The sequence below is a fragment of the Peromyscus leucopus genome, chromosome 1 (assembly GCF_004664715.2).
Source record: "Peromyscus leucopus breed LL Stock chromosome 1, UCI_PerLeu_2.1, whole genome shotgun sequence".
NCBI lineage: Eukaryota > Metazoa > Chordata > Mammalia > Rodentia > Cricetidae > Peromyscus > Peromyscus leucopus.
Genome location: NC_051063.1, coordinates 160074628 through 160089843, shown reverse-complemented (window position 1 = coordinate 160089843; position 15216 = coordinate 160074628). Strand labels below are relative to the sequence as shown.

Genomic DNA, 15216 nt, shown 5'->3' with positions numbered 1-15216 from the left:
CGGAGCGATGAGACACATACATACAGGAATATTTGAAACAAATGCAAACTGACCCACAAAGTAACAGTCATGGGTCTCGGTACACTGTGCCTCACTGCATTTGCTGGCCCTTCAGAGTAAGGCACTGGCCCAGAGAGTTCCACCGGCGCTGGCGGCTGTGGCAGGCACGCGACATTGCTGGCTTCGTTAAAGTTTTGGCATTGATGAACATGTTTTCTTGCTGTGTTACCCCTAATTGCAGTGGTCTCCAACCTTAGGGGTTCAGACAAGGCAGGATTCCAAAGTTCCAGTGGCCTAATTTAAAAACCTTGCTGTCCATGTTTTATTTAAATGAGTTTTGCATAAGAACCCTGAGCCTGATGAGACCATGGAAACGCATTGTGAAAGCTCCTTAAATAGTCGGACTAGCGACTCAGTGGAGCACTCGGTTCTCCCGCCTGGTGCTCCAGGGGATTGATTGCACTAATGTGTGAGGAGAAACAGTTAAATCACTTCTGAATGGCAGGAACAGGAGAGAAAGTTAATTTCATTAGCTATCTTGATTTAATTAAGTGGACAGTATGCCTCTATCAGCAGCTTTTACATGCCCCCACCATTAGAAATGAATTATAAAAGCAATTATCAAAAACTCTGAGCAGGTACACCACTCCTCTCTGCTGTTTACAACTGAGCACAGCTCAGAGGCACTTGGTCACCTCTTAGGGAGGAAAAGTGTCGTCTCCGGGACCGAGGGGAAGGATTGGAGGCCACAAGTCGAAGGGTATGAAAATGCCACACTGAACTCGAGGAGTCAAGATACAGTGTCTAAAAAACCCCCAGACTTTGCAAGTTTCTAGGCTATGAAAAAATACAAAGGCCAAAACCACAAAAGTTTACAAAGTTTTGCAAGCCCAGTAAATCGAAATGAGTAAGAAATGAATCAAAACTATCTTACTTGCAAGAGACACTAAGTACCACGAATGAGCTTTTAAACAAGCCTGAACAGTAGCACAGGCTACCTGGCTACGTGTACTTCTGACCCTCCCAGACCTCTAGGATGAGACCTGTGACACTTTTTCCGCTTTGAGACAGGATCTCTCTACATAGCCCAGGCTGGCCCAGAACTTACTATATAGACCAGGCTGGCCTTGAACTCTCAAGAGATTTGCCTGCCCCTGCCTCTGAGCGCTGGGATTAAAGGAGTGTGCTACCACACCTGGCCCAGGAGCACCCTGATTGCTGTGCCCAGAATTGAACACACACTCTAAGTCTGCCCCACAGTTCTGCACATGTGACATTTTACAGCACAAAAGGAATATTTAAGATTCAAAGACCTAACATGATTTGTTTCTTCACGTGTGAAAGCATGGTGAATTGGAAAATGTTATACAATTTTAAAGGAGACAGGACAATAAGCTTTTAAAAAGCCACTGATTGGTCCCAGTGGTGAAGAAATATCAACAACTGAACCATGCAGTCTGTCAACTACACTCATTCGTAACTAGCTCAGGTTCACTGAAAATCACAAGTATTTCAGGTCTTAAATAGGCTCTCATTTTCCAGGCCATCAGTGGGTCACACACGACTCCCTCAGTGGCAAGTTCCCAGTCTTGGACAGGCACACACAGTTAGGCGAAAGAACACTCATGGAAAAGGCAGAGACAGGATGGAAGAGCCAGGAGTTAGTGAAAGGGTTTCGGAGGATGGCAGAATTGTCTACAGCTGTCCACAATCCCAGCATTCTTGCAAGCCCTGCTCCTGACTCACAGACACCAACTCCGTCAGCTGCAGATGCACTGGGGTTTTAAGGATGGACACGGTTACTTGTTTCTGGACAGTTTGTAGACGTGGAATGTCTTGTTCTGGAATACTCTAGTGAAGTGAGCTGCGTAGGAGGGCAGGTTCCTTTTAATCTCCTCACAGAAGCGAGGGTGGTCTGCAGGTCTCAAGTCGGGGTCACTCTCTCCTGGCCCATCCATCTCCTGAAACCAAAACAAACCCAAGTACAACTTGAGTGGTAGTGGTGAGACCTCATCCATCCATCCGCCTACCCACCCACCCATTCATTCACCCGCCTGTGCATCTACCCATCCACCCTGGCTTTTGTTTATTGCTTTGTTTGATTTTGAAACAGGGTCTTTCTATGTAGTCCTAGGTAGCCTGGAACTCCAGATACACGCCTGCCTCTGCCCCCTGAGTGTTGGGATTAAAGGCGTGCACCACTACGTACAGCCCAAAGCTTGGTTTCTGGGGACAGGAACTCACTATGTAGACAGGCTGACTTAGAACTCTTAATTCTTCTGCCCTCACTCCATGAATGCTGGTATTGAAGGCATCTGTCACCGCACCCACCCCCAAAATAATCACATTTATAAAGGCCACAAAAACCAGGGTAGGTCCTAGGCTTTCTGAGGGATGTGATGCTGGTCAGTTAAAGGGTATTTCAATGTCAACCCCACTCAGAGATCATGGTCCACATCCCTCTCCTCCATCCAAAGAGCAAACCAAGGCTGGAAAGGAGAATTCTGTGTCATGAGACTTGTCACCGTTCATGGCAGATCAGAACCAGAACTCAGATCTCCCTGTGCCCTGGTTGGTCTTTTGTCAACCTGACAAAATGAGACTCATTGAGAAGACAGACCCTTAACTGAGGGACTGTCTCCATCAGATCGCTCATTGAGAAGACAGACCCTTAACTGAGGGACTGTCTTCATCAGATCGCTCATTGAGAAGACAGACCATTAACTGAGGGACTGTCTCCATCAGATCGCTCATTGAAAAGACAGACCATTAAGTGAGGGACCGCCTCCATCAGACTGCCTGTAATCAAGTCTATGGGGCATTCTGCTGATTGATGTGGAAGGGACCAGTCTACTGTGGGAGTCCTCTGTGCCACCCCTGGGCTGGTGGTCCCGGGTTCTATATGAAAGCAGGCTGAGGAAGCCATGGGGAGCAAGCCAGCAAAGAGCATCCTCCCATGGCCTCTGCATCAGCTCCTGCCCTGACTTCCCTTCATGAAGGACCATAAGCTGTAAATGAAACAAATCCTTTCCCCTTGTCTTGTTAGGGTTTTACTGCTGTGAAGAGACATTGGGATCACGGCAACTCCTATAAAGAAAACATTCAATTGGGGTGGCTCCCTTACAGTTCAGAGGTTCAGTCCATTATCATCATGGCAGGGGGCATGGCGGTGTGCAGGCAGACGTGGTGCTGGCTACAACTTGATCAGTTGGCAACAGGAAGTAGTCTCAGTGTCACACTGAGGAAGCTTGAGCAAAAGAGACCTCAAAGCCTACAGTGACACACTTCTTCTAACAAGGTCGCACCTCCTAATAGTGCCACTTCCTTTGGGGGCCATTTTTCTTTCAAACCACCACACCCCTCCAGGTTACTTTAGCCATGGTATTTATCACAGCACAGAAAAGCTGACTGAGCCGTCCTGTTCCTAGAAGCACATTATCCTGTCTCATGCACAGAAGTTAGACACAAGCTGGGTGGTGGTGGTGGTGGTGGTGGCGGCGGCGGCGGCGGCGGCGGCGGCGGCGGCGCACGTCTTTAATCCCAGCACTTGGGAGACAGAACTCTGTGAGTTCGAGTCCAGCCTGGTCTACAGAGTGAGTTCTAGGATAGGCACCAAAACTACACGAAGAAACCCTGTCTCAAAAAACCAAAAAAAAAAAAAAAAAAAAAAAAAGGTAGACACAGAGAACTACAACAATTGGAGACAATTCCCCAACTCAGGTACTGGGGAGGAAAAGCGACACATGTGCTCACACACATGTTCACACACATGCAGGCGTGTGTTCTGCTCAGCCTCTGAAGTCAAGGCAGCCACTGCTTACTACTTTCCTTGGGCAAAAATCTGAGTCTCTGACTCTCACCTTAAGGCTGCTTTCGGATCTAGTCTCCACACACCACCAGTCACCCCACATCCTAAAAGGAACAAAGACCCCGTTTACTGTGACCTGGCTCAGCTCCAAGGGAATGCTCCTTTCTCTAAGGGAGACACAGCTTGTCCTGCTGTGGAGGGTGAGCTTAGCTACGCTGAGGCTGTGTATGGTGATGGACAGGAGGGAGCAGGATGTGTGGGCCACAGAGCCTGGGAAGAAGGGGCGGCCGCTGCCTGACACTTAGAGATGTGTCCACAGGATGCTCTGGAGCAGTGCGTTTAGAGGCAGATGTGTTGTGTAGAGCAGAGAAATATTCTTTACAAATACAATTTATGCAGGGCTTCATTCATCATGCAAAACAGCCGGAGGCAGAGAGGTGCTCGGCCTGAGTCAGACTGCGGGCCTGGACCTCCCTGTGCCTGGCCTAGGCCCGCTGTCACTGAAGAGCGGGACTTCCACAAACTGTCATTCACGCACGTGCTATGAAGCGGTGTGCAGCACTCGGGATTCCTCCTGGATTCCCACCCTCCCTGACCGCTCCCCAAGACGAAGAGCCACATGCTCACGTGTCCGTTGGCGACGTCCAGCAGATCACGCAGCCGACAGCCCCTCTGGTGCCTGCGTTCGTAGCAGATGCTATCCTCCAAGATCACAAAATCAGCGCCGAAGGACCTCAGGAGCGAGTGCACCTCCTCTGGAGACCGTTTCGCGTATATCTGATAAACCTTCAAAACGAGAGAGAAACGGGAAAGGACGCATTAGCCTCTCAGCTGCCTGGGAGTTAATGGAGGAAGGGAGGAAACATCCCCAGGGGGCGGTGCTAAAACCTGACACTCAAATCTCCTTGCTGTCCAGGCCACTCTTGTCCTGTCAATCACAGTCTGGAGTAGGAGGGTAGGGAAATCCCAAACGGATACTGTGATTATTTAATAGGAAGAGGGAACAGGAGTCACACTGAACACATCTAGCTTAGATGTCAAAAAGACCTAGATTCAGAGCAAATCATTTTAAGTTTTGGATATATTTATCAGATTATAATTCTAAGAATTACTAAACATGACTGAGTCAACATGACAAGCATGTATGTGGTACCATTCGGGCTCATGTGTGTCCAAGGGCCCCTGACCTTGGTTGGAGCAGGCCCTCTTGCTATGTGGCTGTTACACTGTGTGCTGCTGGCCCAGGACACCTAGGACTCCCCTCCACCTCAGCTCTTTCCTGGAGTCCAGGGACTCTACAGTAGCAGCCTTTCCCTGGGGTGCCCTGGCCTCAAGTCCACCACCACACACCCTGAGCAATCACTGTGGGAGCAGGCAGCGTGGGGCACAGCCCGGGGCTGTGAGAAGTACCACTTCCTCTGTGCCCTGATACAGGGCTGTGGGTGAGGGCCTGACGCACAGTGAGGCACCCACGGGGTAGGTGAGGTGGGAGGTGAGCTGTTCTCATCACCGCTTGGGTCAGGAGGCTTCAGCCGAAGTAGACGGAGGGCGAGGACTGGTGTCCCCGGGATGTCGGTTTTTAGCTTTACAGATGGTACCTCTGGGAGAGGGCGGAACACAGCTACCTCTCTGTAGCTGGGTGGAGCTGGCTAACTTCTGTCCTTCTACCAAATATGGGGTGATCTGCTAATACTCCAGCCAGATGAAACCTTTGAGTTCTTTAACCGCATCACGAAGCAGGCGCCGGAGAGATGGCTCGGAGGCTGGAGTGTATACTGTTCGTGCAGAGGAATGAAGTGTAGTCCCAGCACCCATGCTGGGGGTTCAAAATTGCCGCTAACTCTTGCTCCAGGATCTGATGCCTTTGGCCTCTGTGGGCACCTGTACAGCCAGCAACCCCCCCCCCCCAAATACTGCATTTATACATAATTAAAATAAACCTTAAAAAGAAACATAGTAGGATCCAGGCACATTAGGAAAAGCCTACAGTCCCAGCACTCAGCAGGCTGAGGCAGGAGGATGGCAACTTTGAGGCTAGCCTGGGCAACAAAGTGAGACCCTATGTAAAAAAAATTAAAAAAAAAAAAAAAAGGTGTGCAGTCTGAAACATTCAGCAGTATGAATCCTCGTTGATAAGGACTGGGTACCAGGCCCCTTCCTGTACTGCTGACTGGCATATAAACTGAAGGGACCTGGTCAGAGGGTGCCTTGATAAAACCTAAGAACCGCTACACCAGTCGAGACCACACAGAAAAGATACATACAGTTTCCCTCTCTTGACCACTCTATCAGGATTGGCCTAAATGACTGAAGAGAACGCACCACAGCCACATAAAGTATTTACAGCTTTGCGAGTGGCCAGGAGGGGCTGTGGCTGCGGCCTGGGAGTAGTGCTCAGCAGCGCTCATCTTCATCTGCGGTCCTGCTCTACCCATGGCCTGGTACAGTCATCTCCAGAATACGGCGTCAAGGAGGAAGGCAGACTCAGTACTTCTTTGTAAGAAGACAAAGAAAAGATGGGGCTGGAGGGGTGGCTCAGGGCTTAAAGCAGGTGCTATTCTTGCAGAGGACCCAGGTTCAGCTCCCGGCACCCACATTGGAGGCTCATAACCACTTCCAGCACCAGTTTCAGTGGGGAGCTGATGCTCTCTTCTGGCCTCTGTGTGCACTGCACTCAAGGACACATACCCACATACAGACACACAGAAACATACATACATGCTACTTGTCTCCTCGGAAGGCGGCGGATAGCTAGGATACAGGGACGAGGTGAACATGTGGCAGGCCATTCCTTTCTGGATGCTCTGAACTTTGAACTATGTGGCTGTATTATCTATTTAAATGAACAGCAACAGCAAACACCCTCAGTACACACACACACACACACACACACACACACACACACACACACACACACACACCCCAGAAATGGCCCACTGCTGGTCCACTTCCATTCCTTTCCTTCTAAAATCACTAGCTCCAAGGGCTTTGGCCTAAACGCTGCCTCCCACACGTCCCAGGATGTTGATATCCTCTTAGTCCTTTCCCTACCTAAGAGGAGCATGTGCTGGACCCAGCCCTAAAAGGCAGAGTCAGGAGACGCCAGCCCCACGCCCTTAGGCTCTGGCTCCTTCCTATGCCGCAGGCAGGTGTGCAGCATGCAGCCCATCATCATGGCACAGGAAGACCTGCCCTCTGGCCTCAGTGACGGCACAGGGCACAGGAAAAGATGGGCCTCACCGCTTGGGTCCGCTCTCTCAGGCTTTTGTCTTCATAGTGTGGGTGGTTGGTTAGCGTCCGTCCCGTGCACAGCTTGACTCCAGCCAGCAGCTGCATGCTCCCAGCGAACACGGCCTTTCTTGGTGTGTTAGAGCTACAAGGGTTCAGAGCGCGGATTAACCCCAACACTACAATTTCCAAGAAGACAACAGCTCCCCCTCAGAGTGCCCCAGTTCTGAAGGGAAACGTGAAGAGTTAGAGTCAGGGGGTCACACGAATGACTTGAACTGACTTACATCCAAGGCATTTTATGCAAACTTTAATTATTTAATTATTCTGAGACAGTCTCAGGATATGTAGCTCTGACCTGCCTGGAACTCGGGATCTTCCTGTCTCAGCATCAGCCCACTTCCTGTCTGTTTTCTTTTCACTAGAGCCAAGGCTGAGGAGTGTCTCGCTCTCCAGTTTGAAGAGCTGGCTTTTATGATGGATGGACTATTTTTGGAAGCAGGCAGTGAGCTCCTGAGCCCACAGCCTCTGCAGGATTCTCTTCTACCACTGCCCAGAAAGGTGGAGTCCAACTAAAGATCTCTGGGGCTGCAGCTGCTTTTTGAGCTGAACAAAAGGGCGCTGAGAGAAAAGGTTAGACATGAAAAGTGAGGGCTGGAGAGAAAGCTCAGTGGTTACGGACATTGGCTGCTCTCGGGGGGTGGTGGGGGGGAGGGGTACTCAGGTGCAGTTCCCAGCACCCACGCAGTGTCTCACAACCAACTGCAACTCCCAGTCCAGAGGATAGGATTCCCTTTTCTGGCCTCCTCAAGAAATACATACATATGATGCATATACATGCACCATGCATATATATGTGTGCATACGTGTGTATATGTATATGTGTGTATATGTATATGTATGTGTGTATATGTATACACACACACACACACACACACACACACACACACACACACACACACAGACACTCATACACAAAAAAGTAAGAAACAAATAGTAAGTGAGAAGCCAGGGAAAGGCAGCTGACCGTGACTCAATTTCATGGGGTAGAAGTGCATACAAGCAGAACCCAGTATCACTGTAGACGACATCTGAAGAAGAAAGCCTGCGAATAAACCCAAGAGCTGGGAAGACACCTCTAAGTAGTAAATCCGTCACGCAGAGCAGATGCACATTATTTCTGACATGGGAACAAACCTTGACAAAGTAAACAATACACAAACCCAAGTTAGACAGTGTGGGATACCCTAATGCTATCCACGAACTTATTTCCCAATGACCCCCAAGCTCCGACTCTGCCTCCTCGTGACTGTGAGGGGCAATGACGGAGAGGGACAGACGCCCCACACAAGGCCCTTCCTTTCCCTTAGCACTGGAGAGAAAGGAGCTTTCTTCTTTTAAATTTTGACACTGAGTCACCACATAGCCCAAGTTAGCCTTAAAATCACCATCCTCTTGTCTCAGCTCTGGGTGATGGGATGACAGAGGTGTCTGGCCAAAGGAAGAACCTATAGCTGACTCAGTTCCCTTCTTTCTGGGGAAAGCTGAGAGCTGTTGGGGTGGGGGCTCCTCCAGGCCTCTGCCCAAAAGAAGGGTCTCCCAGATGCTCACTAGGAACATCCCAAGACATGTTTATCTTTGAGTTAAGAAACAGGAGGGTTGCTGACATGGCACTTGCCCTTGATCTCAGCACTCTGGAGACAGGCAGAGGCAGGTGGACCTCCGAGTTCTAAGCCAGCCAGCCCTGCATAGTAAGGTCCTGCCTCAAACACAAAACAGAACAAAAGACTAAGCAGAAAAGAAACAGGAGGCTGCTGATCTGTGCTAAGACGAAGGTAATCCTGAAGACTACTTGAAATGTAAAAAGAAAGCCAGAGCAGGAGGCTGTAGTCTTTGGAAAGCAGGCAACCTGTTCTGCCGCGGCTGAGACGCCTCCTTGCATTCCTATCTTTATTCCAACTTAACACTAAGAATACAGCCTGGACGCAGGCCAGCAAAGGCCTATGGACGTCTGGGGGCAAGACACGCTGTGCTTCGAGTGATGACACTTACAAATAAATTACTTTTAGAAAATCCGAGGTTTCTTTCTAACCATGACATTCATCGACTGCTGCATTCCAATGAGGCTTCCCGGGTGAGGGGAGGAAAGCGGATGGAATTACAATGAGCAGGGAAGGAATGACAGACACATCATCTGCACCCGCCCTCGCCCTCGCTGAAGTCTAAAACGCTAGCATGAGCTTGGCTGGCCTGACGGGGTTGTCAGCATTCTAACAAGCAGACTCAGGAATACAGACCAGCTAGACACTTGCTCTGTCCCCCAGATCCACAATTTACAGGGAAGTTTGACACTGGTCCCACATGGTCGGAGGAACCGGAGGGTTATGAAGGCATGGGAGGGTTTAAATAAAGGCATGCGTAGGTAGAGAACTTCAATTAAGGCTCACTTAACACTTGTCCTGGGCCTTGTCTGTCTTCCTACCCTCCATTTAGAGTCTAAATTTTAGTTATACTCTAAATTTTAGACTGAATCACAGTTGCTAAGGGGAATAAATATGAATGAAAGGCAGAGCCATTATTTTCCCAGGCCAGTCCTCATTCCCCTTGGATCTTCTCAATGGCGTGCGCCATCCCACTGCAATAAGCCTACAATAACGTATCTTCTGCATGGCATAGATTAAGAATACACGGCGAAAGGAGCCTGGTTTCCACGTCTGGCAGAGCAGGAGACACAGGTGGCCCCAATGTCATTTAGTCTCGAAGTGCCAAGCTTCAATAGGTTAATTACTGCTGAGCTAATTACTGGACACTTCAAATAACAGAATTATGTGGCTAGGAGAAGTGATTCATGCAATATAAAAGGTTCAGGGCAAGGGGCTGGAGTGGTTAAGAGCACTGGCTGCTCTTCCAGAGGACCCACATGGGAATACACAGGTCTCTAACTACAGCTCTGAGGATCTGACGCCCTCTTCTGGACTCTCAGGGCACTGTGCACACAGGGTGCTCATACATACAGGCAGGCAAACATTCATACACATTTCCTGAGGCTCACCAGCACCTCAAGTCTGAACTTAGACAAACACATGCAACTCTTTCTACCTGATTAAAAGCAGAAGAAATTCAGCATGTGCTTTTCAGTTGTGCTGAGAACACTCCACACATAGCAAGCTTCTTGATTGCAGAGAGACTACTTCTAGTGAAAATCTTCTAAAGGCAAGTAATTAAAATGCCATCTTTCAAAATATTCCCATCTACAGATCCCTCTTAATTGCACAAGAAAATTTCTAGGCAACAAAAATGTTGCATTCCAGGATAGACTGGCACATGGCATGACCAGGCCAGGAAGCTGTCGCAGTCAGCCTTGCTGAAGTAAACATGTTTTCTGGTCACACCTAAAGCCTGTAAAGGCACCACCTGCTCACACCTAAAGCCTGTAAAGGGACACAAGAAGGCAGAAGATCTGATCTTTGTAGCCAGTGTTAGAGAGGGCTGGGGCTACACACCCAGGGACCTGATCTCCACAAAAGGTCCTTGCAGGCTAACATGGCTCTATGCAAATGTAGTTAATTAGAATTTGCTGAGAGTTGTGGCACAATGGTAGAGCTACAGAGCAAGGCCTCATCTGGGAGAAAGGAAAGAAGGGGGAGAGAGATAAAACTCTCTCTGTCTCTCTGTCTGTCTGTCTCTCTCTCTGTGACAAGGTCTCAAGTATCCCAAGCTAACCGTCAACTCACTATGTTGCTAAGGATGACCTTGAGCACTCAAAGTTCCTGTCCCCCTCCAAGTGTTAGGAATATAGGGAAGTGCTAGGGTACTCTTGGTTTATAAATTTACACGCTCATTCCATTAGGTAGCTAAAATCCAAACACCTTCCGACCACACTTGTGAAGCTTCTACAAGCTGTGAGGTTGGGTGAAGTAAGAGCATGGGGAACTGCGGGGGGGGGGGGGGGGCACACGCCTTTAATCCCAGCACTCGGGAGGCAGAGGCAGGCGGATCTCTGTGAGTTCGAGGCCAGCCTGGTCTACAGAGTGAGTTCCAGGACAGCCAGGGCTACACAGGGAAACTCTGTCTCTAAAATCAATCAATCAATCAAAAAAGAGCATGGGGAACACACAGTCAGCAGGGCCGGCAGAGACCCATTGCTTTGATGAAGGGGCAGTGTAATGGACAGCCACCAGTGTTCACATGTCCCCTGGTGTCCTGTGTGCACACAGCTGGTGCTCATATAGAAGCTACTGAACTGTACCAATCAGCATATAACTTCATCAGGTGTAAGAAGCTTGATAACTTAAAGGCTTCCAGAGCTTTCATAGGACTCCAGCCCCTTCGGCCCCTTCATGAGCACTATCGTGTCTGAGGTTCTCGCTCCTAGAAAACCACAGCTGGGCTCCTTTCAAAGATGGGACAATTACTAACTCCCACCAAGGCGATGGCATCTTCCACTGTGTCCTCAGTCACCCTGCAGGAATCCCAGACCTCCATGGTCTTGTAGTTTAGCAGTGAAGCCCAGAGCAGGTGTGGGGCTCCCGCAGAGCCTGAGGGGCTGGGGTGGAGTGGTGGTGACCGATTGATGGATAAGCCTCCTCTCCACACTCTGAAACAGAGTAGTGTGATAGAACTTCTTACACTAACATGGGAGACAACTGGATGTGTCCCTGGGTTTTTTGCATGTCATCCTAAGGCTAGCCATCTTGAACCCGAGTGTCTCCCCTTGCTCCAGCTAGTAAGAATGCAGATACCCACCAGTGATGCACTGGGTCCCCAGCTGCAGTCAGGATGTAAGAGTGCAGGTACCCGCCAGTGAGTGCTGGGTCCCCAGCTGCAGTCAGGATGTAAGAGTGCAGGTACCCGCCAGTGAGTGCTGGGTCTCCAGCTGCAGTCAGGATGCAAGAATGCAAGTACCCACCAGTGAGTGCTGGGTCCCCAGCTGCAGTCAGGATGTAAGAGTGCAGGTACCTGCCAGTGAGTGCTGGGTCCCCAGTTGCAGTCTTCTCTCCTGGCAGCAAACACACACCCTGTGACCAATCTCCACAGGGGAGCCAAAGTAGACTGGAGAAATCGGAAGGTTGAAAGAATACTAAATCGAGATATGGTAGCATACGCCTGTAAGTCTGGCTATGGGGAGGCTGAGGCAGGAGGCTTAAAGTTCAAGGCCTTGCTTGGGCTACAGTGAGCTCAAGGCCAGCCTGGGCAACTTTGTGAGACCCTACCTCAAAACAAAAAGTAAAAAGAGGTCTGGGGATGATACTCAGCAGTCGACTGATGCTTACCTGGCATGTGTGAAGCCCTAGGTTCAACCTCTAGTACTAAGAAACAATAAGAATATTAAATGTACTCCCTTACAGGGAGACTCAAAGCCTGCCGACCACAGCTGATTTGAATGTTGATTTAAACAAACATATTTTGTGTCTAAATAGACCCTACTTTGGCATACATTCATCATCACTTAAGCTTAATTTACAAACATGCCAAGCAGCTATTTTTTTTTTTTTTACAAAAAAAAAAAAAATCGTTTCGATTTGAGGAATTTTCGGGGAAAACAGGCAAGATTAGATGACAATGTAACGAAGCAATATTTTTAGAACAATATGAATCTTTCAGTTGCTGAGAATGAAATGAAGAAGAAGAAGCCAACCAGCTAATAAGTCAAAGTACTCGAGTGTGCCACAAAGATGCTGTTAGCTGAAGGGGGCTCTAGGATGCCAAGGCCAGACCCCAGCAGGGAGAGCAACAGCCTCCTTTGTACCCGGGATCTCATCTCACCCCTACTTCTGCAGAGCCAGAGCCATTGCTTTAAGTATGCTTTTTGAGGGGAAAACATGAAAATAATAAATGCTGAGTTGGAGACAGCCAGAGAAGTCCGGGCTCTGCTGCAATCGTCTGGACGATAATTAGCTTCTGTAAGCCATGAACACAGGTGGAGACGGTACGGGGTCCCAGGGAGAGGAGAGCCGCCACCTACACGACGCAGTCTATGGCACTACGTCCAACAGAGTCATCTTGAAAATACGGAGGACCGGTGCTGGAGAAGAGGCCCAGGCTCAGAGCATTTGCTACTCTTTCAGAGGACCTGAGCTCAGTTCCAGCCCCCACGGTTGGTGGCTCACAATGTCCTACAACTTTAGCTTTAGGGGATCTGACACCCTTTCTAGAATCTGTAGAGACCCCCCCATATAAGCACACATCCCCACACGCACATAACAAAGATAAAATAAATCCTTAAAAAATATAGACAGAGAGGACCAGCCTTGCTTCCAGATGAACATGTTATAAATATCTAATCAATTAGTACAAAAGGAATTAGCTTCTCTTTATATGTATAAATAATCTTTCCCTATTTACAATAAATACTGAAAGAATTGTTTACTCCAACATTACCCATCATGGTTTAAAGTTAATAAATAAGAGCAAAGTGCTGCCCTCCTCCCCCCGGAAACATGTCAAAAATTACACTCCTGTCCAGTCAAATCCAGTTGGACACTGAGACCAAAGCCACACAGACACTTAGACTTAAGTCTCTATAAACCCATGCATGGTGCTCAGGAGATCCAAGCAGCAAGCAGCTGACATCCCTTCCCCTGAAGCAGTACTAACGGGTGTGGCCAGTAAGCACTAGTCGAGGCAGGGACCCACGAGGCTGCTGCTAAAATCCTAAGGGATGGAGACAGTGGACGACACCTTCAAGACGCATGTGTGTGCCGGACAGGTGACTCCTGCTTATAAAGAGGAGCGCTCACTCTACAGAGCATGGGCATGCTGTGAGGTACAGAAGTTTGTCTTTGCCAGTCAGAGTCAGGGTTCTGAACAAAACTTTGAAACACACAAGCTTCATTCTGAGGCTGGAAGCTGAGGTAAAGCAACCACGTTCAGGCAAAAATAAATAAATAAATAAAAAATAAAAAAAAATAAAAGAAGGAAAAAGAAAAAGAAAGCAATATCATGCTAGGGCATTCCGATGTTGATATATTGAAAATCTTCTCTATGGGCTGTTGAGATGGCTCAGTGGTTAACAGCACTGGCTGCTCTTTCAGAGGACCTGGGTTCAATTCCTAGCACCTACATGACGACTCACAACCATCCACGGTACCAGACACACATGCAGGCAAAACACCCACACACGTAAGAATATAATTCAAATGATTTTAAAAAGGAAAAAGTTTGCTGGGTAGTGGTGGTGCACACTTTTAATCCCAGCACTTGGGTAGCAGAGGCAGGCGGATCTCTGAGTTCGAGGACAGCCTGGTCTGCGGAGGGAGTTCCTGGACAGCCAGAGCTACACAGAGAAACCCTGTTTGGGGGGTGGAGAGGGGAGGGAAAAAAAAAAAAGAAACATGTTTTATTTTTTAATTAATTAATTTTTAAAATTTGAAACAGGGTCTCTCTCTGTAGCCCTGGCTATCCTAGAACTCTCTGTGTAGACCAGGTTAGCCTTGATCTCAGAGATCCACCTGCTTCTACCTCCCTAGTGCTGGGATTAAAGGCATACACCACTATGCAGGGCTAAGGAAAATGTTTTAAACAAAAATAAGTATATTTTTCTGTAAAGTAAGCAGTGTGATGATGAGTCTAATGAAGCCTGCAGTGAGCTTTAATTGAAAACTCCAACGGAGAGGACACTTTCCTGTGTGTGTCAGCATTAACAGCAAATCTGAACAGGATTCAGATGGAAATAATAAAGATAAAACCAGCAAAAAGTAGAAACTAAGCTTTACTGAGAGTTAAATAAAGTAAACGGTGTTGTCTTTGTTTTTAAACCTGTGTGTGTACATCCGTTGGGGTGTGTGCATGTGAATTCAGCTGCTTGGGAGGCCAGAGGGAGGGTCAGAGGTCCTGAACCTGGAGTCCCAGCTGGTTGGGAACTACCAGGTGCGGGTGATGGGAACTGAACCAGGGTCTTCTGCATGAGCAGCCAGTGCATGCTCTCAACTGCTGAGCCTCATGGGTAAATAAAATCCCACTCTCCCTTCTGTCAGTGTTAGTTTATTTTCTGATCCTGTTTTCCACTTCAAATGAGTACTTCCTTTCCCCCAGGGGATGTAGCTGCAGAGAATCCTTTTGTTGTTTAGAGACAGGGTCTCACTATGTGGCCTAGACTGGCCTTGAACTCACAGCTTCTGCCTCTGTCTCAGTGCTGGGGTCACAGGTGTGTGGCACTGCACTCAGCCAGTAAGAGTTTC

At 48.5% G+C, this 15216-nt stretch overlaps 1 protein-coding gene across 2 annotated transcripts in view; it reads right to left on the bottom strand.

The window, feature by feature from the left end:
- Window positions 1–1127: 1127 nt before the first annotated feature.
- The window catches only part of Dpy19l3 (dpy-19 like C-mannosyltransferase 3), a 72035-nt gene continuing 57946 nt past the window's right edge, over window positions 1128–15216 (bottom strand). For both annotated transcript variants that reach the window (XM_028877759.2, XM_028877760.2), the window contains 3 exons: window positions 7049–7181; window positions 4436–4594; window positions 1128–1961 (listed from right to left, as the gene is read on the bottom strand). In XM_028877759.2, coding sequence (XP_028733592.1) covers window positions 1800–1961; window positions 4436–4594; window positions 7049–7181 — 454 coding nt within the window. In that variant the 3' untranslated portion in view covers window positions 1128–1799. The remainder of the gene's footprint in view (window positions 1962–4435; window positions 4595–7048; window positions 7182–15216) is intronic.